At 48.7% G+C, this 21,316-nt stretch overlaps 10 protein-coding genes across 19 annotated transcripts in view; 5 read left to right on the plus strand and 5 right to left on the minus strand.

The window, feature by feature from the left end:
* FOXG_20058 (uncharacterized protein) overlaps positions 1-694 on the minus strand; it is a gene marked incomplete at both ends in the record, with an annotated part of 1,613 nt that extends 919 nt beyond the window's left edge. Inside the window, 2 exons of the mRNA XM_018400339.1 lie at positions 94-414; positions 497-694. Of these exons, the coding sequence (XP_018246772.1) occupies positions 94-414; positions 497-694 (519 nt within the window). The remainder of the gene's footprint in view (positions 1-93; positions 415-496) is intronic.
* Positions 695-2,576: 1,882 nt separating this feature from the next.
* On the plus strand, positions 2,577-4,715 carry FOXG_09486 (uncharacterized protein). Its single transcript, XM_018388672.1, has 3 exons — positions 2,577-3,361; positions 3,419-3,906; positions 3,965-4,715. Exons 1-3 carry the CDS (start codon positions 3,104-3,106, stop codon positions 4,359-4,361), a joined length of 1,143 nt encoding a protein of 380 aa, XP_018246773.1. The 5' UTR covers positions 2,577-3,103; the 3' UTR covers positions 4,362-4,715.
* A 301-nt stretch (positions 4,716-5,016) lies between these two features.
* On the plus strand, positions 5,017-7,103 carry FOXG_09487 (uncharacterized protein). Its single transcript, XM_018388673.1, has 2 exons — positions 5,017-5,344; positions 5,410-7,103. Exons 1-2 carry the CDS (start codon positions 5,259-5,261, stop codon positions 6,491-6,493), a joined length of 1,170 nt encoding a protein of 389 aa, XP_018246774.1. The 5' UTR covers positions 5,017-5,258; the 3' UTR covers positions 6,494-7,103.
* FOXG_09488 (solute carrier family 25, member 46) lies at positions 5,407-8,516 on the minus strand. Of its 2 annotated transcripts, XM_018388674.1 has the most exons (4): positions 7,914-8,516; positions 7,745-7,819; positions 7,081-7,682; positions 5,407-7,025 (listed from the first exon to the last, which is right to left on the minus strand). In XM_018388674.1, exons 1-4 carry the CDS (start codon positions 7,928-7,930, stop codon positions 6,787-6,789), a joined length of 933 nt encoding a protein of 310 aa, XP_018246775.1. In that variant the 5' UTR covers positions 7,931-8,516; the 3' UTR covers positions 5,407-6,786. The 2 variants fall into 2 exon arrangements, with proteins under 2 accessions (XP_018246775.1, XP_018246776.1); XM_018388675.1 differs by having other exon boundaries at positions 5,407-7,682; positions 7,914-8,282.
* A 340-nt stretch (positions 8,517-8,856) lies between these two features.
* On the plus strand, positions 8,857-10,824 carry FOXG_09489 (uncharacterized protein). Of its 3 annotated transcripts, XM_018388678.1 has the most exons (5): positions 8,857-9,001; positions 9,126-9,168; positions 9,221-9,489; positions 9,555-9,789; positions 9,847-10,824. In XM_018388678.1, the coding sequence occupies exons 3-5, from the start codon at positions 9,355-9,357 to the stop codon at positions 10,629-10,631; spliced, it is 1,155 nt and encodes a 384-aa protein (XP_018246779.1). In that variant the 5' UTR covers positions 8,857-9,001; positions 9,126-9,168; positions 9,221-9,354; the 3' UTR covers positions 10,632-10,824. The 3 variants fall into 3 exon arrangements, with proteins under 3 accessions (XP_018246779.1, XP_018246778.1, XP_018246777.1); XM_018388677.1 differs by having other exon boundaries at positions 8,857-9,168; XM_018388676.1 differs by having other exon boundaries at positions 8,857-9,489.
* A 140-nt stretch (positions 10,825-10,964) lies between these two features.
* Positions 10,965-12,685, minus strand: FOXG_09490 (uncharacterized protein; the record flags this gene model as incomplete). Of its 4 annotated transcripts, none has more annotated exons than XM_018388680.1 (3): positions 12,488-12,685; positions 11,813-12,324; positions 10,965-11,739 (listed from the first exon to the last, which is right to left on the minus strand). In XM_018388680.1, the coding sequence occupies exons 1-3, from the start codon at positions 12,525-12,527 to the stop codon at positions 11,005-11,007; spliced, it is 1,287 nt and encodes a 428-aa protein (XP_018246781.1). In that variant the 5' UTR covers positions 12,528-12,685. The 4 variants fall into 4 exon arrangements, with proteins under 4 accessions (XP_018246781.1, XP_018246783.1, XP_018246780.1 ...); XM_018388682.1 differs by having other exon boundaries at positions 11,813-12,330; positions 12,386-12,685; XM_018388679.1 differs by having other exon boundaries at positions 11,005-11,739; positions 11,786-12,324.
* A 772-nt stretch (positions 12,686-13,457) lies between these two features.
* Positions 13,458-14,553, plus strand: FOXG_09491 (uncharacterized protein). 2 transcript variants are annotated; one of them, XM_018388683.1, is made up of 2 exons: positions 13,458-13,774; positions 13,825-14,553. In XM_018388683.1, the coding sequence occupies exons 1-2, from the start codon at positions 13,703-13,705 to the stop codon at positions 14,176-14,178; spliced, it is 426 nt and encodes a 141-aa protein (XP_018246784.1). In that variant the 5' UTR covers positions 13,458-13,702; the 3' UTR covers positions 14,179-14,553. The 2 variants fall into 2 exon arrangements, with proteins under 2 accessions (XP_018246784.1, XP_018246785.1); XM_018388684.1 differs by having other exon boundaries at positions 13,473-13,759; positions 13,825-14,188.
* FOXG_09492 (ribonucleoside-diphosphate reductase subunit M2) lies at positions 14,458-16,438 on the minus strand. Of its 2 annotated transcripts, XM_018388686.1 has the most exons (3): positions 16,163-16,438; positions 15,833-16,087; positions 14,458-15,764 (listed from the first exon to the last, which is right to left on the minus strand). In XM_018388686.1, the coding sequence occupies exon 3, from the start codon at positions 15,527-15,529 to the stop codon at positions 14,819-14,821; it is 711 nt and encodes a 236-aa protein (XP_018246787.1). In that variant the 5' UTR covers positions 15,530-15,764; positions 15,833-16,087; positions 16,163-16,438; the 3' UTR covers positions 14,458-14,818. The 2 variants fall into 2 exon arrangements, with proteins under 2 accessions (XP_018246787.1, XP_018246786.1); XM_018388685.1 differs by having other exon boundaries at positions 14,458-16,087.
* Positions 16,439-17,331: 893 nt separating this feature from the next.
* FOXG_09493 (uncharacterized protein) lies at positions 17,332-19,220 on the minus strand. Of its 2 annotated transcripts, XM_018388688.1 has the most exons (4): positions 19,138-19,220; positions 18,549-19,003; positions 18,274-18,488; positions 17,332-18,214 (listed from the first exon to the last, which is right to left on the minus strand). In XM_018388688.1, the coding sequence occupies exons 2-4, from the start codon at positions 18,621-18,623 to the stop codon at positions 17,656-17,658; spliced, it is 849 nt and encodes a 282-aa protein (XP_018246789.1). In that variant the 5' UTR covers positions 18,624-19,003; positions 19,138-19,220; the 3' UTR covers positions 17,332-17,655. The 2 variants fall into 2 exon arrangements, with proteins under 2 accessions (XP_018246789.1, XP_018246788.1); XM_018388687.1 differs by having other exon boundaries at positions 18,549-19,220.
* A 203-nt stretch (positions 19,221-19,423) lies between these two features.
* FOXG_09494 (uncharacterized protein) lies at positions 19,424-20,996 on the plus strand (the record flags this gene model as incomplete). The annotated part of the gene is made up of 2 exons (XM_018388689.1): positions 19,424-19,858; positions 19,915-20,996. Exons 1-2 carry the CDS (start codon positions 19,828-19,830, stop codon positions 20,994-20,996), a joined length of 1,113 nt encoding a protein of 370 aa, XP_018246790.1. The 5' UTR covers positions 19,424-19,827.
* Between the last annotated feature and the right edge of the window lie 320 nt (positions 20,997-21,316).

The raw sequence follows: 21,316 nt of genomic DNA on the forward strand, positions 1-21,316 counted from the left end.
AGGTGACATATCTGGGAGCAGATGATGCCATCGGTTCCGGAGAGCTGGAAAGGAAACGCTCATGCTCATTTGGTTGGTTTTGTTGATAGAGACCGGCTTGATGCCATTGTTAGGCTGTTGAGAGGCACGTGGGCTAGCAAGGAACATCTCGTCCTCCTCTTCATCGATCCGCGCATCCCTTCGTATCAAATCCATCCATTCCTGAGCATCTTCGGCGGAATTCGCTTGAAAGTGGTAGTTGCGAGAGGGGGAAAAGAGGCCAAAAACATGCTCGCGCTTATGCTTGGGGTCCTTCAATTCGGCGACGGCTGTAAGCTCGGACAAGTAAAGCTGATGTCGTAGTCGAGACTCGCTCTCGTTTTTGTACAAAGAGAGGGTGTTGGGTCGCAAGACAAGGTAAACAGGCTTCCATTTCTAGAAAGGAGTCAGTACTGGACAAGAGCCGGAAGCCGTGGCATCATGCTTCAAAAAAGGATAAGTGGCGGCGGATGCTAACCTTTGTCTTTTGTGTGCGCTTCTGAACATAGCCGCTCTTCAACACGCGGTCAAAGTCAAAACAACCGTCGTTGTTGACAGGAGAAAAGGCAGCCTCAAGGTGAGATTGGCTGCGGGGACGAGCAGAAACGTCGAGTTTGGTATCAAGAGAAGATGTAGTGACCGGATTTGCGGCCCTTTCAACGAGAGTTCCGGCCATTTTTTTACTATGTTTCGGCGAACGGTATCGAATTCGAGAATGATGAGGGTGGTGGTGATGTCACGAACATTGACGGTTCGTGAAGGAGAAGGGGTAGCGTTCGCTTCGAAGAATTGCGCGGCAATGAAATATTCGGACTAGTCGACCGGTACAAGCGTCTGGAGGTTGATAGCAGACAAAAAGTAAAGGCCTCGTTGTAAAATTTGAGAAAACGATGGGCCTCTCGATTGTCGAAAGGCTGGTGTTACAAGCAGGGGTTGGAAACCAGGATATAATGCTTGTAGGAGAGTAGAAGGTTGTGGAAGTCGAGACGATGGGGTTTGCGGGCGTGGAACGTTATGCTGATACGGAGTTTAGGTGGTGAGACTTGAGGAGATGAGTCTGGAACTGGTGGTGGCAGTGAGGTTTGTGGTTGTCGTGTTAGGTTGGATCGGATTGGATGTTGTTGATTGTTGTGATACAATGCCGGAGTATTTAGTAGTTACAGGGCGTAGGTATGCAGGCAGATACCGCAGATGGTGGAGAAGGATAAAGACAAAGAAAGAGGGACGAGAGATGATGGAATTATGAAAGAGTATAAGGTTTGAATGACGATTGAAAGGTATTTGCGGCTTTCGAAAGGACGGAGACAGAAAGGAGAAGAAAGGGAAGGGTGTTTTGATTTGATCGGCAACGGAGAGGAACGAAGATTGTCGCAGAGTCAAGAGGGGGACGGGATACAGTAACAGGGCACTAACTCAGAGCTAAGCAATAAGCCAAGTCGCAGATCTGCAGACCCGGTACTTTTTCGGTACAAGGCGCAACAAGCGAAACTGCCGCTAATTTGCAGTGACGGCTCAGGTATTTCTAGTTGAGTGCCAAGTATCGGGTGTCCTGCATGTTGAGTTTGCCCGTAGGCGTTTCAGGCGTTTTGAAGAAGCGATGTTGTCGAATCAGTTGGTGTTTCTTGGAGATGCACTGCTCGCGGCCAAAACAATGCGGCGTTAAAGGTTCACTAGGTACCTTTTGTTTTTAACTGATAGAAAAAGAGTTTATAAATCAAGCGGTCAAAGAAGAAGTAAACGTGTTACGGTTCACCTGTTGGTAAAGTTACGTATACTACTTTGGACTTGAAAACGGACACCATCAACAGTCAATCAAGACCTTTTCGCATTCGGAATTGGACTTGAACCAAGGAATGAAAGAGGGGTTCACTCTGATTAAGGTTCTTTTACCTGTTGATCCCTCTTCCTCCAGAACGGGATTACATCAGGTGGCGGAAGCAACATGGAGGTCGAGATCTCCCCTTGAACAAATACAGTAAACGCGTGCACGCCTCGTTGAGACTTTTAAGCTATCTATCAGTCTTACGTATCGCCTGACGTTACCACCCTCCGTCACCAGCACCAGCACCAGGCAGAGATTGACTATTTGTGAAAGATGACAGTGGGCAGTGTCTCTTTGGTCATCTTGAGTGAATGATCAAATCGATACTGGCTGTGCAAACAAGGCAGCTGAGTTAAACCGTCCGCATATTCCGCAGCCGAAAACGATCACGAAAGTGGCTTATTCCTATTCTGTGACTGAATCTGACGATTTCAGCTCTCGCAACTCTTTTTGTTGGGAGGGGGAGTTTCAAGTCTTTTTTCATGTCATGCGTCCATCAGCCCGCATATGCAGCGTTTAGCCAAGAACTGTCATCTCGATTGGTGACAAACTGCTCTACACTGACTTGATATAAATAAATAATAATAGAGGCCCGGCCCGGCCAGGCCAAGACCACCTGGTCGATCGCTTAATCTGATACAGGGCGCTTCGACAAGAGTCCATAATATGAGACGATGCCATGCCATACCATGCTATGCTATATCGTAATGCCCAGCGGCTAAGATATTGAGATTCAGAGAGTTTTATGCTACGACAATGTTCCCTCCCTGTTTCGTTCCGAGCCGAATAGACGCTTGCTGGTGGAGAATTACAATGGGAGAGGTTTCATGGCGACGAAACACTCGTTGAACGGGCTGTTAATTAATTCAATGCTTCCAAGTGTAACAGGTGAAAGTGAAAAACTGGATTGATAATCGACTTCAGGTGTTAGAGACGGCAGTATATTCCGTCAAACACTATCGCGATCCATAGACGATGACTCTTTTCCACTATTGAGTCACCGGCGAATGCAGCCATCGACTAAACGCGCTCAATACTTGCCGAATCTGTTTAGTCCATGGAATGAAAATATTCACCTCTTCTCAAGAAAACAAACGCTTTAGTTGATCCTGGTTATAAGTAGTCAATATGAAGCCAATTAATTGTTCGAACCACTGCGATATCTTCAGTGTCCTAGAACACCACTAACACATAATCACCCATAACTCACCACCTGTGGCTGTTTCGCTTCATTACACATCCATTCACCCACTTCGAATCACCATGTCTTTACACGAACAACACAGCATTCCCACAGATACCGAGCAGGAAATTAGGTCCAAAGTAGAGCAAGTCCTCAAAGGAACCACTTTTGCTGTATCAAGCCTACGAAAGCTCAGTGGTGGTACTGCCAACTTCATGTACCATGCTACTCTCGAGAAGCCATCGACTCAAGACAAATATCAAAATGGCGTCGTGATCAAGCAGGGCGAGGGCTACGTTGCACTTCATCCTGCATTCAAGATTGCAACTTCTCGATGTGTAAGTGCGATATTGAGAGGACTAACCAGCAAGCTGGGCTGACTGACATCATTGCAGGCTATCGAGTATGAGTCTCTTGTTCACCTTGCTGAACTCCCGCCAAAAGAAACGCCATCATGCAGAATATCAACTCCAGAGGCATATTACTTCAACCAGGATAGCAATACTCAAGTCCAAGAATATCTCTCAGAAGCTCTCAGTCTGAAAGACTATGCCCTCAAATACTACGCTGCCCCCACACCCCCAACTCTTAAAGAGCAATGCGAGCAGCTCGGCCATGGTCTTGGATCTTGGCTTCGTGCGTTCCACAGCTGGAGCCAAGAACCTAAGCAAGCAGCCCTACGAGAGACGTTTGCGGGGAACAAGGAGATGCAGGGTCTCAAGAACATGATCAATTACCAACAGCTGCTGCAGGTGGTGGATCGACACCCCGAGATTCTTGGCGATGCAAGGGACGTTTTGCAGGGTGTCAGTGATCTGGCTGCCGGGGAACTTGCAGATGAATCAGCATTATATCCCATTCATGGTGACTTCTGGACTGGAAAGTGAGTCCTCGTATTAGTGTTGCTTATCATGAGACTGCGGTCAGCTGACTACAAACAGTATCTTACTCCCTGACACTCCTCTGGTAAAAGGCACTCACACTCCCATTCGTATTGTTGACTGGGAGATGGTTCAGATTGGTGTTCGGCCTCTAGATCTCGGCCAGGTCATTGCTGAGCTTTGGCAACTCAAGCTATATAAGGACATTGCTGCAGGGGAGTGGCTCATTCGCGCATTTGCTGATGCCTACGGTGCTGTGAGTGATGACTTTGCTTACCGCACAGTTATCCATGTTGGTGTTCACTTGATCTGCTTTGGATCTCAGACGCCAGGATGGGGCGATGCTGAGCAACAGAAGGACGTGGTCAGAATAGGCAAGGAGATCATAGTCAGAGCCTGGAGTAGAGATCGTGGCTACTTTGTCGGACATGTTCTTGATAGCCTGTTCAGAAACTAGAGGTCCTTTTACAAATACGTGTAAGGAACCAGAGAATCATCAGGCGTATACATAGAAAGGCTCGCTTCATTGGTTGCTACACGTTTGTAGAATGTGACGCCCCTTCAACGGGCAAGACTCCGCGGCAACTGGGACCGTAACGGGACTCAGCTGCAGCTGTCTGCGTATATATTTGAAGTATGCCTAATGAGAATATACGGATTAAGGACGCTTGATTATCTGATATAAGAACCGAGCGGTTGGAGAAAACTCCAGGTACGCATCAAGGTCAGCGACAGTGCATATCTTGTAAGAAGCAATGACTTGAAGGCCAATTCTTAAAAGTCTGCTAGTATTTTCTTCGCACTTACTCAGGATGTTGAACTTTTTTTTTTAGAGGAAATAGAAAGTGCCTAGTCACAGGAAGTATAAGCGGTGCTAGGAGTCGTGTAAGTGAAATGGGTGCCAAGGTTTTGTACTGGATTTGAAGTTCAAGTGTATGGAAGTAAATTTATAATGTATAAAAAATAAAATCAAAACATTGTCGTAACTATCTCTGAGTTTGGAACTTGGTTTAACTGCCCATCATGATGTTCCTCTCAGTTTGTGGTAAAGTTGGCTTTCGTGATTGCTTTATGACTGATCGGTTGGAGGCGGCGAAAATTTCGACTTTTCACAGTACTCAACTCTACCTTACCACACAGTTGATACCCAACTCACCTATCGACTCATATGAACCTATCTCTCGGCATCTGAAAGAATCTCACTTCAGATAGAAAAACACTAACACACGAAAACAAACAAAACTGCCCTCAGTTTTCCTTACCTGACTCTCAACAACGGTTACCCTATATAGGTCACCCGAAAACTCAACTCCAACTCCGTTGGTAGTCATCTCCACGCCCGCACCCAACTCAGATGCCTTCCCCGGACGCCAGCCGGCCTTGTAAGCGGTGCAAGGCCGAAGACGCCGCTTTCCTCCTGCGGACAGACCCAACATGCCGGTGAGTTATCATCATTCTCTCGTGAACCACTTCATCGTTTAGCCCCTCATGCTAATGTGACTCAGTGATTGCTACATCCAATATGTCGCTTATAAACTAAACAAGCGTCTCGGCGCACTTCATAAAGACACTCGCTCTTCAAAGAAGCTTACTACCCGGAGGTACCTGGCTGGCCTGTCTTTTGGACCTTCATCTAGTGTCCTGGCCCAGTTGCTCAGCGAGCAGGCTCGCCACCACTCAGAGAACAAGGCATCTTCACCATTTGAGCCTGTGATTATTCATATCGATACTGAGTTATCACACATCAAGGGAGAATCTCCTGCCAAGAAGCTGCTGGAGGAGTACCGTCGTGTATTGCCAAATGCCATATTCGAGTGTGTTCCTATAAAGGACGTCCTCTCTTTGAAGAGCATCGACTGGTCAACTCTACCCCTCGACGCTGTCACACCAGATGATGATGCAAACGCTCGCCTTCAACGACTTTTCAATGCTTTACCCACATTGACCTCACGAACAGATGTTCTCCGTCAGCTTATCCGTCACCTTCTTCTCCAGAAAGCCCAGGAGCACTCATGCTCAGCGCTTCTCCTCGGCCACAGCACAACAGCACTCGCCGCCTTGACACTATCAGAGGTCGCCAACGGTAGAGGCTTTGCAGTTCCGTTACAGGTTGCTGACGGCATGACAACTGTATGCACATACGAGGCAGTTGAGGGCGCCACCGCCCAGGAGACCGGCCGACTAGAATTCCCGGTCTACTATCCCCTGCGCGAGATCTTTCGCAACGAGCTGGTTCAGTACATCGATCTTGTTCCCTCATTAAAGGAGGTTGTTCCCGTCAACCAAGCAGGTGCCAAGGCCGGAAACAGTGTTGTTTCACACAAGGACCTGAGCATTGAGGAGGTCATGACACGGTACTTTGATAGTGTAGAGGAGGGATATGCTGGAATCGTTGCCAACGTGGTGCGCACAACTACAAAGCTGGACCGAGTTCCTGGAAAGAGCTTCTGCGGAAGCTGCGGAATGTCACTTGATGCCGAGGGAGATTCGCGATGGGCCGGAGAGATAGGCGATGATGCCGGGGACGGGCCGGGGGCAGCCGGTGCAGGCCGGCTATGCTATGGCTGCAAGCGGTCAATTCATGGGTAGATCATCAATTCGTACAAAAATGTGAACACTCATATTGATATATTCTGGTATATCACAGTATCTATCGTGACTAAAAACTCCTCAAATACGCCACGCCGCCTTTTGATTGCCAAACCCATGACCCAGGCGGTGCCGAATGCTCCTATTGTCCTGCTAGATAATCATATAAACGAGGACTCAAAATATTTCTTTCTTTTTCGTCATATACAAGAGCAGTTTTGCTCGTAGATCGATGTTCGCTAATCACTCTGCCGCCCGTTCATTATTGACCTCTACTAATAATCTCATCATCTTTAAGTCGCCATCTCCAACCTTCCGGGGAGAATGCGATCCTCGATCTTGCGGACCAGCTTATTGGTCTGCTCAGCTAAGCTCAGAGTAAGGATGGTGTGGGGTAGAATTCGGGCAAGATGAGGGAAGAATCCCTTGTACAGAGCAAAGAGACCCTCGGAACGAATGGTTTTGGAGAGACAATCGGCAACGCTGCTGTAAAGATTGCCGTTCTGGTTGTACATACGGGACATGATGGTGTCTGAGACGTGAATGTCAGCCGCCAAACTTAGCTTTGGTTCAGGTGTAAGACTTACCAGGAGGATGCATCACGCAGCATACAACGAAGCCACTGATAGCACTGGAAGCCAAGTGCAGACCGGGGCCCTCTTCCATATCAAAATGACGAACCAGGCGACGCTTAGCGAAGAAGTATGTGGGAAGCTGAACAGAGCTGCCAAAAGCAGTCCTGATCATGGCAGCCTGCACACCACGGTAGAGACCACTGATACCCTCAGTTCCATAGATAGACTTGAAGCCATGCCATGCGCCCCGGTAGTGGTGCTGTGTGCCAACGGGTCGGAACGTCGAGAAACTCTGTAAACGGGTCTTGACAAGGAAGAAGGGGCTTCCGGCGGCGGCGCCGATGACGCCCGAGGCTGCACCGCAGAACATATTGATGCCCAGATTCTGGGCTTTTCCGTCCTTGAGGAAGAAGCTCGCGAGCGCATTGCGCATAGGGTCGTAGAAGCCGAGACGGCAGCCATTGAGAAGGACTTGGTAGATATAGGCCGCACCAATTCCGCGGTAGATATTACGGACACCTTCGTTGCGCACAATGACGCTCACACCATGGATCGGTCCTCTGTAATGGTGAGGTTGGTGGCCCTTGTTCTGAAGCTCGCCTTGCAACTGCATACTGTGCACGAAAATTGTCAGTCTCTACTGGGACAACACCGCGTGCCAAAACCTAGAACATACCGAATTTTGACCGTCTCAAAAGGATGTGTTGCAGTAACAGCACCGCAGGCGGCAATGCCGCCAGCAATGAAGGCGCTATTCACGAAGTCAGCACAAGAACTCGGGCGCGAACGAACTCCAATGAATTTAGAGGGTCGCTTCATTGAGCACCAATGGCCAGAAGGCTTACCCAACAGTGGTCGACATGACCCGATCTCTCCAAATGTGAGGAAGCGGCCGACAGTTGCTAGAGCAAGATGCAAGGAGAGATTGGGCGTGGGAAGCAGATCCCTATAGGGGTGAGCTCGGGCGCGAGAGCTGTCCTCTTCAATCGGCGACCCGAAGAAACCGAAATGATGCAGAAGAAACAAAGTTACTTGAGTAAGGTTTATTAAGAAGAAGATTTGGGAACGTGGAAAAGAAGGGTCTCACACCCGTTGCCGTCACCAGCGGCTTCGGACCCTATGGCAGCACGAGAAATTGTCAGCGCTGAGGTACCACGTGCAGCGCAATTACACCAAAAAGGTACAAGCTTTCTACGTAACGAATTAGGGGAACATGGAACCTTCAATGGGGCTCAAGATATATAAATTATTGGGCACTGCTATTTGACTATACAAGTGTAAATTGCGTCTTCTGTCAGCGGCTGACAAAGTTGATAAGCCGCCTTTCATCAAGGTCAGTGATACCTCAGACTGTTCCTGAGGGTATCTCCGGGCCTGCACTATCCGTATAGTACCTCACACGATCACATCCATGTCTCTCTTCGCCGTTTACTACTTTTTCATCTTTTTTGCGCTGGATGCATTTCATATGCCGACGTCGGCGGTCTTTTTTCGCGGGGACGTCTGCGGGTCCTTGCGTCAGGGCGGCTGGACCGCTGTACATCCCCTGGAAATGGAGGACGATGATGGGATCTGATTCGCCAGTGTGGTGATTTACTGCTACTGTATGACGCTAGGGCCAAAGGGAAAGACAGGGCAGCTAGCTGCTGGGTCGGCGATTCTGTTTGCTCTGAGCGGCTTGTTACGGCTCGAGCGTTTGTATGCCGTCTCCGATTTCAATTATACCGAGTGTTGTCGTTAACTATTGGATTCATATACGCGTGGTGAACAGATACATAGCAATTGAATACCGAGTCTCAAAATCCACTAAAAGAAGCCATAGCGAATGTCGAAGGTACATAGCTATATATAATCTAAGTTACAGAGCCTGCCCTACTGAATGAGAGGATGGTCCCTGGGCAAGGACCGACTTTATGTTGGCCAACCTTTCGGGGTACGTATCTCGTGGCTTATGGCGCACCCCGCAAAATTACACCCCTCCAGCTAGCTAAGGGAGCTCCATAACAAAAGCTTCCCATCTCCAAAACATGATAGAAGTCGAGTAACCAAGACATCAGGATCAACAAAAACATCCACCACAACTACTTGAATCTTACTATTGTATGAAATATTCAATCATACCATTATCGCGACTAGATTGACCTGGCTCTAGATTGCCTGCGGCCCTTTGCGACTCGTACAATCGACAATCTCTTTCAACACACGCGCCTGGGCTTTGTCCCAGACCTACCACAGTAACCTCTTCGATATTACTCCTTGAGCTATTGCCTCACTTCTCTGTCCACAATGTCCTCAACGCCGATGGACATAGATAGGTCTAATACACCAAATGGCGCATCGCTTAACATCCACCGGACCATTGGCACCACCGCCTCCGTGTCTAATCTGTCCGATGTCATAGGCAGCTTTCGTCCCACCAAGGTATGAAACCTACATAAACTACTGTACGCTTTATTGGTGGGCTAACCGTCTCACTCTGTATGCAGCTCTTCAGACGTGATGATATCAAGGACAGTCGCCCACAGCCTCATGTACTGTCCCTCGACTACGATGACGAAGGCCAACTCGTCATGGCCTCGGCCAGCGACGAGACGATACAGATCTACCACGTCAAAGAGGGCAGACATGACAAGAGCCTAGTCAGTAAAAAATACGGAGTGAAACTGGCCAAATTCACACACACAGCTTCAAGCATAATCTATGCCAGCACAAAACAGAACGGTAACTCATTCAACATGCTGTAAGATGAATTCAATGCTGACCGACTTTTGTCTCTAGACGCTATCCGATATCTTGCCACACATGATAATTCATTCATCAGATACTTTGAAGGTCACGAGGGACCTGTAACTTCACTGGCTGTTCACCCGGGCAGCGACAACTTCATCTCATGCTCACAAGACAACACTGTGCGCCTCTGGGACACACAAACTAAGAACTGTCAAGGTCAACTATTTCTTCGATCACCCTACCTCACCGCATACGACCCGTCTGGAACTGTGTTTGCCGTCGCCTGTACGAGTAGCGGCACAGTATTACTCTACGATGCGCGAAACTATGACAAGGCTCCTTTTGCGACGGTTGATATTGTCGAACAGTGCAGGAAGGTAGATTCACAATGCCTCAACAAGGGATGGACAAAACTTGAATTCTCGAATGATGGAAAGTCGTTACTTGTTGGAACTCGTGGTAATGGCCACTTCCTCCTGGACGCTTTCGAGGGCACCCTGAAAGCATATCTTCAAAAGCCAAACGGCGGGACTCGACGATTGGCTGTAGGAGAAACAGCATCGGGTGGTAGCTCATCGTCAGATTCGTCAAACATAGAGAGCAGTGGCGAGTGCTGTTTCGCTCCCGATGGGCGTTATGTTCTAAGTGGCTCCAAGAAGGATGTCCTGGTCTGGGATACTATGGCGGCTCCCAACGATAACAAAGTTCTGGAACCGAGCTGGACACTGCCTGATAAGAGAGAGGCAGCTGTCCTAGCCTTCAACCCCCGGTACAACTTCTTCGCTACGGCTGACCAGGAGCTGTTGTTCTGGCTGCCCGATCCTCATGTCTGAGTCGTGCAAAGGAGAAGACGCTGAGCAGTTAAAATGGTTGGAGTAAATAATAGATACCCTTGCATTATGGTATATCATGATAATGTCGGAGATAGTGGATCAAATAGATTTAAGGAGAATGAAGGTTACACAAGAACTGCCTATCCAGCGATGGGCTAACCAGAAAAGCGTTCAATTATAGTATGATTTCTAATTAGTTTGGGTGCATTGTTCATGTAATTGTTCCCTTCGCTGAAAATACTCAGAGGCTGGTACGGCCTCGGGAATGATCGAGTTTATGATGATGCAACACAAACTTAGAGGCATTTATGATAAAGGGGGAAAGAAAAGGAATCGAGGCAGTAATAGTTGATGATTGTACTAAAGTTCTATACTATTCGAGTGCGATTAGTCTCGGAACGGTATCTTCACGGACTTCCACATTTGCCAACTTGGGGCATGCTCCATGCTCTATCAAAACCAGACCAATATCCCCTCTTCCCTTTCTAACGTAATACCACAACGGTGTATGCCCATCAATGACCTTATTAAAGTGTCTTATCTTCCCACAGACAAGTTTGGCTATGTCAACTTCTGTCTTTGCATATAATGGATTGCTCAGTGACGTTATCAGATTCATAATGGGAAGCGCTTCGCCCTGCGCCTGCGAAAGGTCACCTTCTGGCATTGTATCAAAGTCGGCTTCAGCTCCAGCTTCCAGTAAAATTTTAACAATTTCGTGGTTCTGGTTTCGCTTGAGCGCATCTGCTAGCAATAACCGCTTCTGACCTGTCTCGCTGTTGATCGGATTTGGCGAAGCACCCGCTTCTAGAAGAAGCTGGACAGCTTCGACGTATCGCTTGTTTATGGCAAAAAGTAGGGGACTGACGTTCCTTATGGTATTTGCGTATATGTCTGCGTTGGCCTGCTGGACAAGATAACGAATAGTGCTGAAGTGATTGTGACGAGTGTCCAGAGCATTCAGAGCACCCTTGCTCTTGGGCATGTTGGTTTCTTTGCTCCAATCGCAGTCATCCATTGGTCCCCAAGAAACGAGATGGCATAAAGCCGTTTCGTCGGTGTCGTGTGTGGCATCGACGTCCGCTCCTCTGCTGATGAGCAGTTTGGCCTGATGTGTTAGTTAGCTTGTCATGGGATCCCTGAAGGTTACCGACCGACCCGAAGACGTCTGCAACACTTACCACATCTTCATTTAACGCGTATGCCAAAGGAGGTAGTCTCTTCCCATCTGGCGTATTTGGTTTGAAACCATTGTCCAATAGTAATGTGGCGATTGCTGTGTTCCCACGCAGGCAGGCTAGGTGCAAAAGGCTGCTCCGGCTTCCCCAGTGCAAATACCCATAGGCCGGGCCTAAAGGACCCGTCCTCTGGACGGTCTTGTATCTTAAGGCGTAGAGACGGTCATTTTGGAAAGGCTGGTTAATCTTATCTTCGACATTTGTGCCGGTCCGCTCTAGAGCTTCCAGGGAGCCTTTTGCTGTTTCGAGGGCACCAAACCAGGTCGCCCATTGAAGAGCTAGGGGCTGTTGATGATCGAGTTTGAGTGAGTCTTTTGCATCTTTGTCGTACAGACGTGGAAGGACAATCGCTTTGAGACTTTTGCAGGCCAGTGCCAAGTAGAGCAGGCCCTTGTAAGGCCCCTTTAGCAAGGAGATCTCATCTGTTATGAGATGCATCATCTCAACAGGCATAGCTAATTCTAAAAGGAAACAGTTTAGTGATAGATCCAATGAGTCTAGATTGCACAGACTTACCTTCTTAGTACGCCCTCATAATAATTACATCCTGTGCAATGCGGTTTTGTTGAAAGCATGGATCCCGTCTCTTTTATTTCGTTGCTCAAAAGGGTAACTTACCATTGAGATGCGCAATCGTTCTTTGTTTGGGCTGATCCATGTTGGCCTGATGGGACCGAATGTGAAGATTTGTGTTGATTGAGGAGAACGAAGTGATATTTATTGTGTGGAGGTTGCCTTTTGTATGGCCCAAGGTGAGTAAAGCCCAAATGGCTGGGTGTTGGTTGAGTTGTGAGATGAAGACAAATGATTGGATGGCCAGGGCCTGATTGCTGCCTATGCCTGCTGCCCTAGAATACCTTTATTTTATGTTTGTTTTATGGTCTCATTGGCTCATTCATTATTGGGTACTCTCTGAATTCGAAGCCGTATTTGATAAACCCCTATGCTTCATTCATCAATCTTTCTAGTCAAATTAGGGAGGAATTGGCCTATCGTTCCCTCTTTTTCTTGTATCTAATGCCTGTTTCCCCAGCAAGGCGGTGGATAGCTGTTGATAAGTGCATATTGGATGGAATACCCTTGAGTTGAGGTAACTTGGTAGTCACAAGTCAACTCAAAATCATTTACTTACCTGATACTTGTGGCTCAGGTTAAGGAAGACTGCGAAGCAGATAGGAAGTTGGTGTAGGCCTAATTCTTAAATAAGCTAGGCTACCTATATAATCTCGAGTCACTAAGATATGTTTAATTGACACGGTTGATATGTACTAAACGCACATCTTGAAGTCTATTGAGAATTAATTAGTATTCACTCTGATGTCTCGCCTTGCCAATCAACTTGCTGAAGGGCATACGTAATGACTCTATATGTGGCAATCATGCTTGGCTGAGTCTGTGTAATATCACGATGATGCGTCTCTGATATTAAAAGAGTCTCACTTATATGATATCAAAACATGAAATTTATCTCAGGCACTACATGAGGAATTTCAAGACTAAGTAAATGGCATTTGACTGTTGTACCGTGGTGTTGTGGCGCTCAGCCGCTTCGGCCCCTCATTGAGCCCCACCGAAGAATATCCCACCTTCTAAATCCAACCTCATTCAACTCTCCACTTCAAGACCGCGAACGACATTGCATCTACAAGCGTCCTGTTGGGACTCTTATGGCCATTGATAATCAAATACACGATTAGACTTCTCAGGGTATATTTATTTGCAGGCGGACGCAGAAGCACAGCTGGGCCCACGATCATTCTTAAGCCGAAACGGACCAGCACACGACATCACCTTCAGCATCACGACAGACAATATAATACAACTCTCGACGACATGGTGTATCTCAAGACAAGCCAGGAATGGCTCGACCAGTCCATGGCTCTCCTAGAGGCCCGTCCTGCCACCGTGCGTCCACGCGCCGACCACTCAACCTCAAGCTAACCACAACACCATAGACTCTCATTACCACAACATACAAGCTCAAACCTGGCCCTACGCGACCCGATGCAGACGGCGACACACCCGTCACCAAGCCCCCACGCGGCGCTCTCGTCCTCAAGGCCTACGATCCCATTGGCGGCGCAACCATCAAGTACCGCACCACGAAGGCGCAGGAGGTTACTCGTTTGATACATGCTTCTCTGGGTCGGCTAGGAAGGAGTATGGCTGCGGTGCCGGATGTACCTGAAGTGACGATGGCAGATGGCGATGGTGCAACTCCTGCGGAGGAGTCACAAGCTGCTACGCCGACACCGCAGGCGGCACAAGGGGGTGGAGGTGGAAAGAAGAAGAAGAAGGGCAAGAAATAAGATATCCGAGCTCGATGAGTTGTTTTGAGTGCTTCTGGTAGATTCAATGTATATTTGTGGATATGAGGATTGATGACCATGGAATGAAGCTTGCAGCAGATATGACATTTGAAAAGAGTAGCATTGTTAAATGCAGTCTTCATTCAAGAGATGCCACTTTGTAGACTTCTTACGTTCTCAAGTCTCTCTTCACTACACGAAACCAAGAGCCAGGCGAGTCTACAAAGTCCAGTATCAAAAGCTTCAACCATGAGTAGAGGACTAAGGGAAGACAAACATGAAAGTACCTTACTCAAAGTCACAGGCAACGATCAAAGAGTATACTAATCTAATCAATTTATCTCTATCTAGGAGAGTGGTAAAGTAATATCGTCATCCATAAATACGATTAAGCCGTCAATGCTATTTTCATCCACCCTGAGTCCAGATCCCCTAACGCCGTGTCGATCCGTGCAAATTCAGCTTCCGGATCCAAAGTATGATTGCGACCTTGCCAACCGTAGTATTAACCAAGCATCGCCGTCCCGAGGCCCCATTCAGATGTACAAACAAGAAGTAAAACAGGGTATATGTTCACATGTGCGCGTGCCAATGAGCAACTGCCCAGGCCGAAGGAAAGAGAAACGACAAGGCGAAACGCTTAGAAATCCTCGTCAAAGGTGAAGTCACCGCCGTTCTCACCCTTGGGGGACTCGTCCTCCTCAGTCTTCTTAGTGGCACTGTGGAGGACACCGGCCTTCTGGTAGTCGGCAACACGCTTCTCGAAGAAGTTGGTCTTGCCACCAAGGGAGATGTTCTCCATGAAGTCGAAGGGGTTGGTGGCCTTGTAAACCTTCTCGTTGCCAAGCGCGACAAGGAGACGATCAGCGACGAACTCAATGTACTGCTTCATGAGGTCAGAGTTCATGCCGAGAAGGGCACAGGGAAGAGCCTCAGTGAGGAACTCCTGCTCAATGGTGACGGCATCAGTAATGATATCCTGGATCATCTGCTTGCTGGCACGACCCTTGAGGTGAGAGTGGAGGAGGCAGGCAAAGTCAGTGTGAAGACCCTCATCACGAGAGATGAGCTCGTTGGAGAAGGTCAGACCGGGCATGAGACCACGCTTCTTGAGCCAGAAGATAGAGGCGAAGGCACCACTGAAGAAGATACCCTCAACAGCAGCGAAAGCAACGAGACGCTGGGCAAAGGAGGAGTCCTTATCCTGGATCCATCGGATGGCCCAGTCGGCCTTCTTTCGGATGCAGGGGATGGTCTCAATGGCGTTAAAGAGGTAGGTTCGCTGAGCGGGCTCCTTGATGTAGGTGTCAATGAGCAGGGAGTAGGTCTCGGAGTGGATGTTCTCCATCATGATCTGGAAGCCGTAGAAGCAACGAGCCTCGGGGATCTGGACCTCGCCACTGAATCGCTAAGACGAGGTTCTCGTTGACAATACCATCAGACGCAGCGAAGAAAGCAAGGATGTGAGAGACGAAGAACTGCTCATCGGCAGTCAGGCGGTTGTTCCAGTCATGGAGATCCTTGGAAAGATCAATCTCCTCAGCGGTCCAGAAGGAAGCCTCAGCCTTCTTGTACATTTGCCAAATCTATCATGGTCTGTTAGCATGGGTCGCGTGTGGGGTGACCACTTTACGCGTCAAAACGCGTCACATACCTCATGGTACTTGATGGGAAAGAGAACGAAACGTTGGGGGTTCTCCTGAAGGAGAGGCTCATCGGCCTCCTCAGACTTGATGCCAGGGGCAACAGCGGCCTTGGTCTCTTCCTTCTTGGGCTCTTCGACAATCTTTGTCTTGAGGTCGGTGGTATCGAGGGACTTGTTCAAAGGCTCGTTCTCCTTATTGGCGGCGCCGAAGTCGAGCTTCTTGACGGGAGACTCCATTTTGAAGTTCTCAATGGCGGAAGCAGCCTATGGTGAGCGTGTTAGCAATGAATTGGCTTTGGTGGGTATGTGCAGCTGCGTGCACTTGGGGACGTCACATACCTGCTTCGAAGGAGTGATTTGCGCAGCCATTGTATTGTGAGTGTGAGTGTCTGAGGGAGAGAAGTAGAATTAGGTTGATCAGAGCAATACAGAAACAAGACAAAGGCTTTGTGTATGCGTGAAGCTCTTGAGGTTGAGGTATTGTGGGTTGCGGTGGTGATGGTCTGGTCCAAAGTAAAGAATGGGATGAAGGCGATGGGCTTTTGTATAAGTCTTGATGCGCTGTCACGTGGGGCTAAAGCGCGTCAGGTCGCGCTGGGCAATACAAATAGCGGGCCATTTTAAAGTACTTTTACTGCGTCAGGGCAGGGGTGCCGCTGCGCGTCACTGGGTGAACCAGGGGCTTTTCGGCGCCATTCGGACTGCTACTGGCAGCACCCAAGGCGCTAGTGCTGGAGCTGTACCATGAGAACATCCAGCCACCAGGATGAATCAAGCAAGTGAGACGCGTAGATTCGCGTTTTAGGCAGATTCACGTTCTTCTTTGGTATGGTTCAAGTGCTGTACTTCGTGTTTCTCTCAATTGCTCCACTGTCCTTGCACGGTACCTGCTTTATTGCAGGGAGTGATGATTCAGACTTTGTCAGGATTAACGTCATGGGCATCTTTTATCAATCAGCACACTTTGGCGTGAAGATCCATTCATGAGGTGGCCTCCCTTGTTCACGTCGTTGGGCCAATGTATGCGAAATGGGCTGTGGCCAGGGCATGATAGTGGTGCGAGGCGGGACAGAACTCATGAGACTAAGGTACCTATGCCAGGTGGGAGAAGTTATGATGAGGTCCTACCGTGCACTGGGATCAGATTCATGCAGAAATGATGGCCATTGAACCTTTTCTGCAACTGCTACAAGCGCCATTGAACTGCTACGAACTTTCCCCGTAACTCAACTTCACTCCCAGGGTGAGAAACGCGTTCCTGGGGTTACACCGCGTTCCGGCCTGGGCCCTGGATCTGACGTGATAGGCTCAGGGATGGAACGCCTCCTACGAGCTCCCTTTTGCTATCCGCAGTCCCAAAGTTGCAACTAAATTCAAATCAGCTTGGACCAGGCCAAGGCGAGACCGTTTTTAAATTGAAACCCCTTAGAGTCCTAGATCGGAGGCTTCAAGATTATTGTTCATCTCTGTCACGGTTCCACTCGAGTCAGTTGCTTGGTCGATGAAAATGCCAAGTAAAGTTATCAGATCTTATTCTCTAATTTAATTCGAGGATTACAACCCACGCACGACTGCACCCACTTTATCAATCAGTAAGTGTCATGGCGTCTCATAGATTCGTAAGGTAAGGTAGGTGTCCATACTGAACATCATTCATAGACAACGCGACAATGAAACGCGTCTCCATCTTCCGATCATACAAGCATTACCAAATATCCTCACCCCATCATAATAATCCTGACTCACAAGGGCCCGCCCTTCCGTCAGCGTGGTCGGTCTATTTCCTTTCTCTTCATTTCCCTCGCCGTCCACGTAAATCCGAGTTGCCGACTTTAGCGTCGGTCTCTATCTCGTCGCTGTGATCTTTGACTTCGGGACCCACGCTCAGCTTCACCTGTTTCAATATCGTGTGGTTGAGCTCTGCTGCGACCAAAGAATCCGCGGCTCTCGCGGACTCGTGCCGGTTCCGGCTCGATGGGACGATCATCACGGCGGCGATCTCGGCTGCGACTGCGGCTGTGTCGACGACGCTCCGACATGGAGGGATTTCGCGATGGTGGGTTTGACACATACTCTGGTGGATCCTGGGCCTGAAGTCGATCAAATTGTTCAGGATCGCTGGGGTCAATGGCTGGCACTGGCAATCCGCTCTTCTTCAAGTTCTTGCGTCCTTCCTCACGCAAGTGTTGCTCAAGAAGTGCAGCATTGCGAGTATTGGCTTTGAAAGCCGCGTCGACTATGTCTCCAGCAAAGGGCACAATTCCAATGACAAAGTCGATGATGATATTGAACATCATCCTGGACTTGACAGAGGTTGGCAGCCCACCATCGATCTTCATGCAGGTCCTCATAACCAAAAGGGCAAGCAACATATCCAAAACGTCACCAATTCTATAAAGTCCATGTTAGCTTCGATGGAAACCCAAGTTGGGATTGGAGATCAAACTTACGCAGGGATTAATCCCAAAACGCTACCCCAGCCAAATCGGATGCCGCAGCAACTGAAAAGAGCCAGGTCGAGACGGTAAGCTCGGCGCTTGACCTTGGTCAAAACCTTGCCATCATTTTCGGAAATGCCTGGAGGAAGAGCCTTCTTTCGCTTTTTAACTTTGCCAGTAGGCGTTCCATCTAGGCGAGTAGCTGGGACATGCTCAAAGTAGGGATCCTGTGAATGAAGCGTTAGTTTGCCGGGTCTAAACAATAGGTTGAGTCGATGCTTTCATACCTCAGTTCCAAATTTGTTCTGGACAGTCTCTCCCAAGATCTTCTTGGTGACGAGCTTTGCGACAAGTGATGCCATGTTTTATAGCAAGAGCAGCACTTCGCTTAAAGAAGTCGTTGGTCTTCTTAATATTGCTGAAGCGACGAGCTTGGCAGAGGCGGGAGTATGATCAAAGACAAGACCACTCCACTAACAAGAAATGTATGTCACTGCTTGAAATCCCGAGACGAAGATTGGGCGAGCCAAGACAATGAGAGGGTGCTTCTCTTATTAAATAAGGGGAGGACAAGGTCCTGAAAGAATGACCACTCTTTGTGCTTGTAGTGACTTTCCTGTGCGACTGGTCGGTCAATTACCTGTTTTCAAGTATTTATGATGTCCATGGTGAGGGAGCCCAGTCGGTGCTGTGACCGATGATGTAATATTGGCGGCCACCCGAACTTCTGGAACCTACAGAACTGCAGCAAGTCAGCCCCTGCAGTCTAGAAGCATTCATGCGTAGACTTTAGCTCAGCAAAACCGGTTAAACCACTGCTGCAATGCCGATCATGCACATGCGCTGGCATATTTTTCAGTGGCGATTGAGCATTACCTCTGAAACGTCCATGCAACTCTAGACGGGAGGGAACCTGTTAGGAAAAACTGAGTTGGACGATCATGAACGGTGTTGCACCGCCACAGCGATCGAGCTATTCTGTGGCGAGTGATCGCAATCGTGGCTCAGCAGCTAGCTCCCTCTGACTTGGAGACTGGGCTCCATCTCACGAAGCACTGGACCTGCCTGAAAGCGGGCACCTCAGCCAAAGGCAGGGTACCTAAGGCGCGAATGAGAATGGGTCTTTGACCTCGCTGGTCTCATTGCGATCCAATGTTATCAGTCCAAACCTGACAACAACACCAACAACAAATCACATCCGAAATCCACCATCTCGGCCTTTGCATTGCCGCCTCGACCCCGCGTGTCCTCAAAGAGACGTTGCATTCTACTGAGACTCGTTCACATTCACTTCGTACAGCGTTCCTATCTTCGGTAGCTTCTCGAGTGACCTAGCTTTCCTCTCCCTCTTCGACCACCGCTCGCGTCTTTTCGCTTGTCGCAGTCGTTCCTCTGCATTATCTTGGCTTTCGCACTTCAATCATGGTCAGCTTGCCTTCGCAGCTACGTTCGCACTATCGTCTCGCAAAGTCTTGAAAAGGCGTCAACAAACATAAGAGAAAAACAACACCCGAATATTAAATACATCTACCATAGCATGAGCCGCGTGACTCCAACATCACCATCATGTCTGGATCACAAATGCAGTTAGAGGATTGTATGTGTTGGTGGGTGCTGCGCGGTTGCGAGCAAGGACTAACGCAACCAACCTAGGGCTGGACGACCTCTGCGTCCGCTTCATCATCAACCTTCCCCAGGAGGATCTCTCCTCCGTCGCTCGAATATGCTTCCAGGTCGAAGAAGCCCAGTGGTTCTACGAGGATTTCATCCGTCCACTTGACCCGACTCTGCCGTCCATGACCCTGCGAACTTTTTGTCTACGAATCTTCCAGCATTGTCCCTTATTGGCCAGCTTTTCTGTCGAGAATCATACCAAAGCGTTTGAGGAGTTTTTGGAGTACAAGACTCGTGTTCCTGTACGAGGTGCTATCATGCTGAACGAGGCCATGGATTCGACAGTCCTGGTCAAGGGATGGAAGAAGGGAGCCAACTGGAGCTTTCCACGAGGAAAGATCAATAAGGACGAGGATGATCTGGATTGCGCCGTTCGTGAGGTATATGAAGAGACCGGTTTGGACCTTCGAGCTGCTGGCCTGGTACCCACCGAACATAAACCAAAGTACATTGAGATCTCGATGCGCGAACAGCATATGAGGCTTTACGTCTTTCGAGATGTCCCAATGGACACCGTATTTGAACCCAAGACCAGGAAAGAAATCAGTAAAATCCAGTGGTATAAGCTATCGGAACTACCAGCCTTCCGCCGCAAGAATGGCCAAGCGAACGATGCCAACACTGCGCCTAATGCTAACAAGTTTTATATGGTGGCGCCGTTCTTGGTGCCGCTGAAGAAATGGGTTATGGCGCAGAAGAAGATTGAAGCAAGGAGAGCCGCAAACAGCTCACAAGGTTATGGACCTATCAGCGAAGCCCAATACGAAGACGAAGCATGGAACGATACTGGCGCCGAAACTACGGACCAAGGCCCGGCGATAGAGACGCTCGCAGGCGCCACACAGGAGTTACAACGTTTGTTGAAGGTGCAACCTCCCACTCAAGGATTGCAAGGCGTTTCTGCTCCGGCTCTGCTCGCTGGTTCGATGCAGCGAGTGTTTGCTATGATTGGCTTGTTCGTCGAGGCTATATCAACTACGGATGTGTGCGACTCTCCGAAGCTGAGACAGACGATACTGTTGCGCCGGTTGTCAAGAGACAAAAGACAATCGCTGTCATAGGTGCTGGTATCTCCGGACTGGGCTGCGCTAGACAGCTTGAGGGGTTGTTCAGGCAATTTGCTGATCGCTTCCATGAACGAGGTTATAGTGAACCAAGTCACAAAGCGTAGGTCTACTGCAACCTGTTCGGGTCCAGCATATAAACCACTGAGTGTTTTAAACACGTAGCGTATGAAAAGCGCCATGTTGCTATCTACCAGTACATTTCACAGGGTGAGTATTGGATATTAGGAATAAATATAATAATAGGTACAGTCCGCTTTCCGCTAAAGAGGCTTTTCTAGAGAATCTGTTTTTAGATGTAAGCAAAGCACCCTGGA

Source organism: Fusarium oxysporum, chromosome 9, assembly GCF_000149955.1.
Source record: "Fusarium oxysporum f. sp. lycopersici 4287 chromosome 9, whole genome shotgun sequence".
NCBI classification, from domain to species: Eukaryota; Fungi; Ascomycota; class Sordariomycetes; order Hypocreales; family Nectriaceae; genus Fusarium; species Fusarium oxysporum.

Coding starts and splice junctions, on each gene's coding strand:
- FOXG_09486 (XM_018388672.1), top strand. CDS start 3,104: ATGTCTTTACACGAACAACACAGCATTCCCACAGATACCGAGCAGGAA. Junction 3,362..3,418: donor AGATTGCAACTTCTCGATGT/GTAAGTGCGATA, acceptor ACATCATTGCAG/GCTATCGAGTATGAGTCTCT. Junction 3,907..3,964: donor GGTGACTTCTGGACTGGAAA/GTGAGTCCTCGT, acceptor GACTACAAACAG/TATCTTACTCCCTGACACTC.
- FOXG_09487 (XM_018388673.1), top strand. CDS start 5,259: ATGCCTTCCCCGGACGCCAGCCGGCCTTGTAAGCGGTGCAAGGCCGAA. Junction 5,345..5,409: donor CGGACAGACCCAACATGCCG/GTGAGTTATCAT, acceptor AATGTGACTCAG/TGATTGCTACATCCAATATG.
- FOXG_09488 (XM_018388674.1), bottom strand. Junction 7,683..7,744: donor TTTGAGACGGTCAAAATTCG/GTATGTTCTAGG, acceptor TTTCGTGCACAG/TATGCAGTTGCAAGGCGAGC. Junction 7,026..7,080: donor CTGCGTGATGCATCCTCCTG/GTAAGTCTTACA, acceptor TTCACGTCTCAG/ACACCATCATGTCCCGTATG.
- FOXG_09489 (XM_018388676.1), top strand. CDS start 9,355: ATGTCCTCAACGCCGATGGACATAGATAGGTCTAATACACCAAATGGC. Junction 9,490..9,554: donor GCAGCTTTCGTCCCACCAAG/GTATGAAACCTA, acceptor CTCTGTATGCAG/CTCTTCAGACGTGATGATAT. Junction 9,790..9,846: donor TGCCAGCACAAAACAGAACG/GTAACTCATTCA, acceptor TTTTGTCTCTAG/ACGCTATCCGATATCTTGCC.
- FOXG_09491 (XM_018388683.1), top strand. CDS start 13,703: ATGGTGTATCTCAAGACAAGCCAGGAATGGCTCGACCAGTCCATGGCT. Junction 13,775..13,824: donor TAGAGGCCCGTCCTGCCACC/GTGCGTCCACGC, acceptor ACAACACCATAG/ACTCTCATTACCACAACATA.
- FOXG_09492 (XM_018388686.1), bottom strand. CDS start 15,529: ATGATGGAGAACATCCACTCCGAGACCTACTCCCTGCTCATTGACACC.
- FOXG_09493 (XM_018388688.1), bottom strand. CDS start 18,623: ATGGCATCACTTGTCGCAAAGCTCGTCACCAAGAAGATCTTGGGAGAG. Junction 18,489..18,548: donor AGAACAAATTTGGAACTGAG/GTATGAAAGCAT, acceptor CTTCATTCACAG/GATCCCTACTTTGAGCATGT. Junction 18,215..18,273: donor GTTTTGGGATTAATCCCTGC/GTAAGTTTGATC, acceptor TGGACTTTATAG/AATTGGTGACGTTTTGGATA.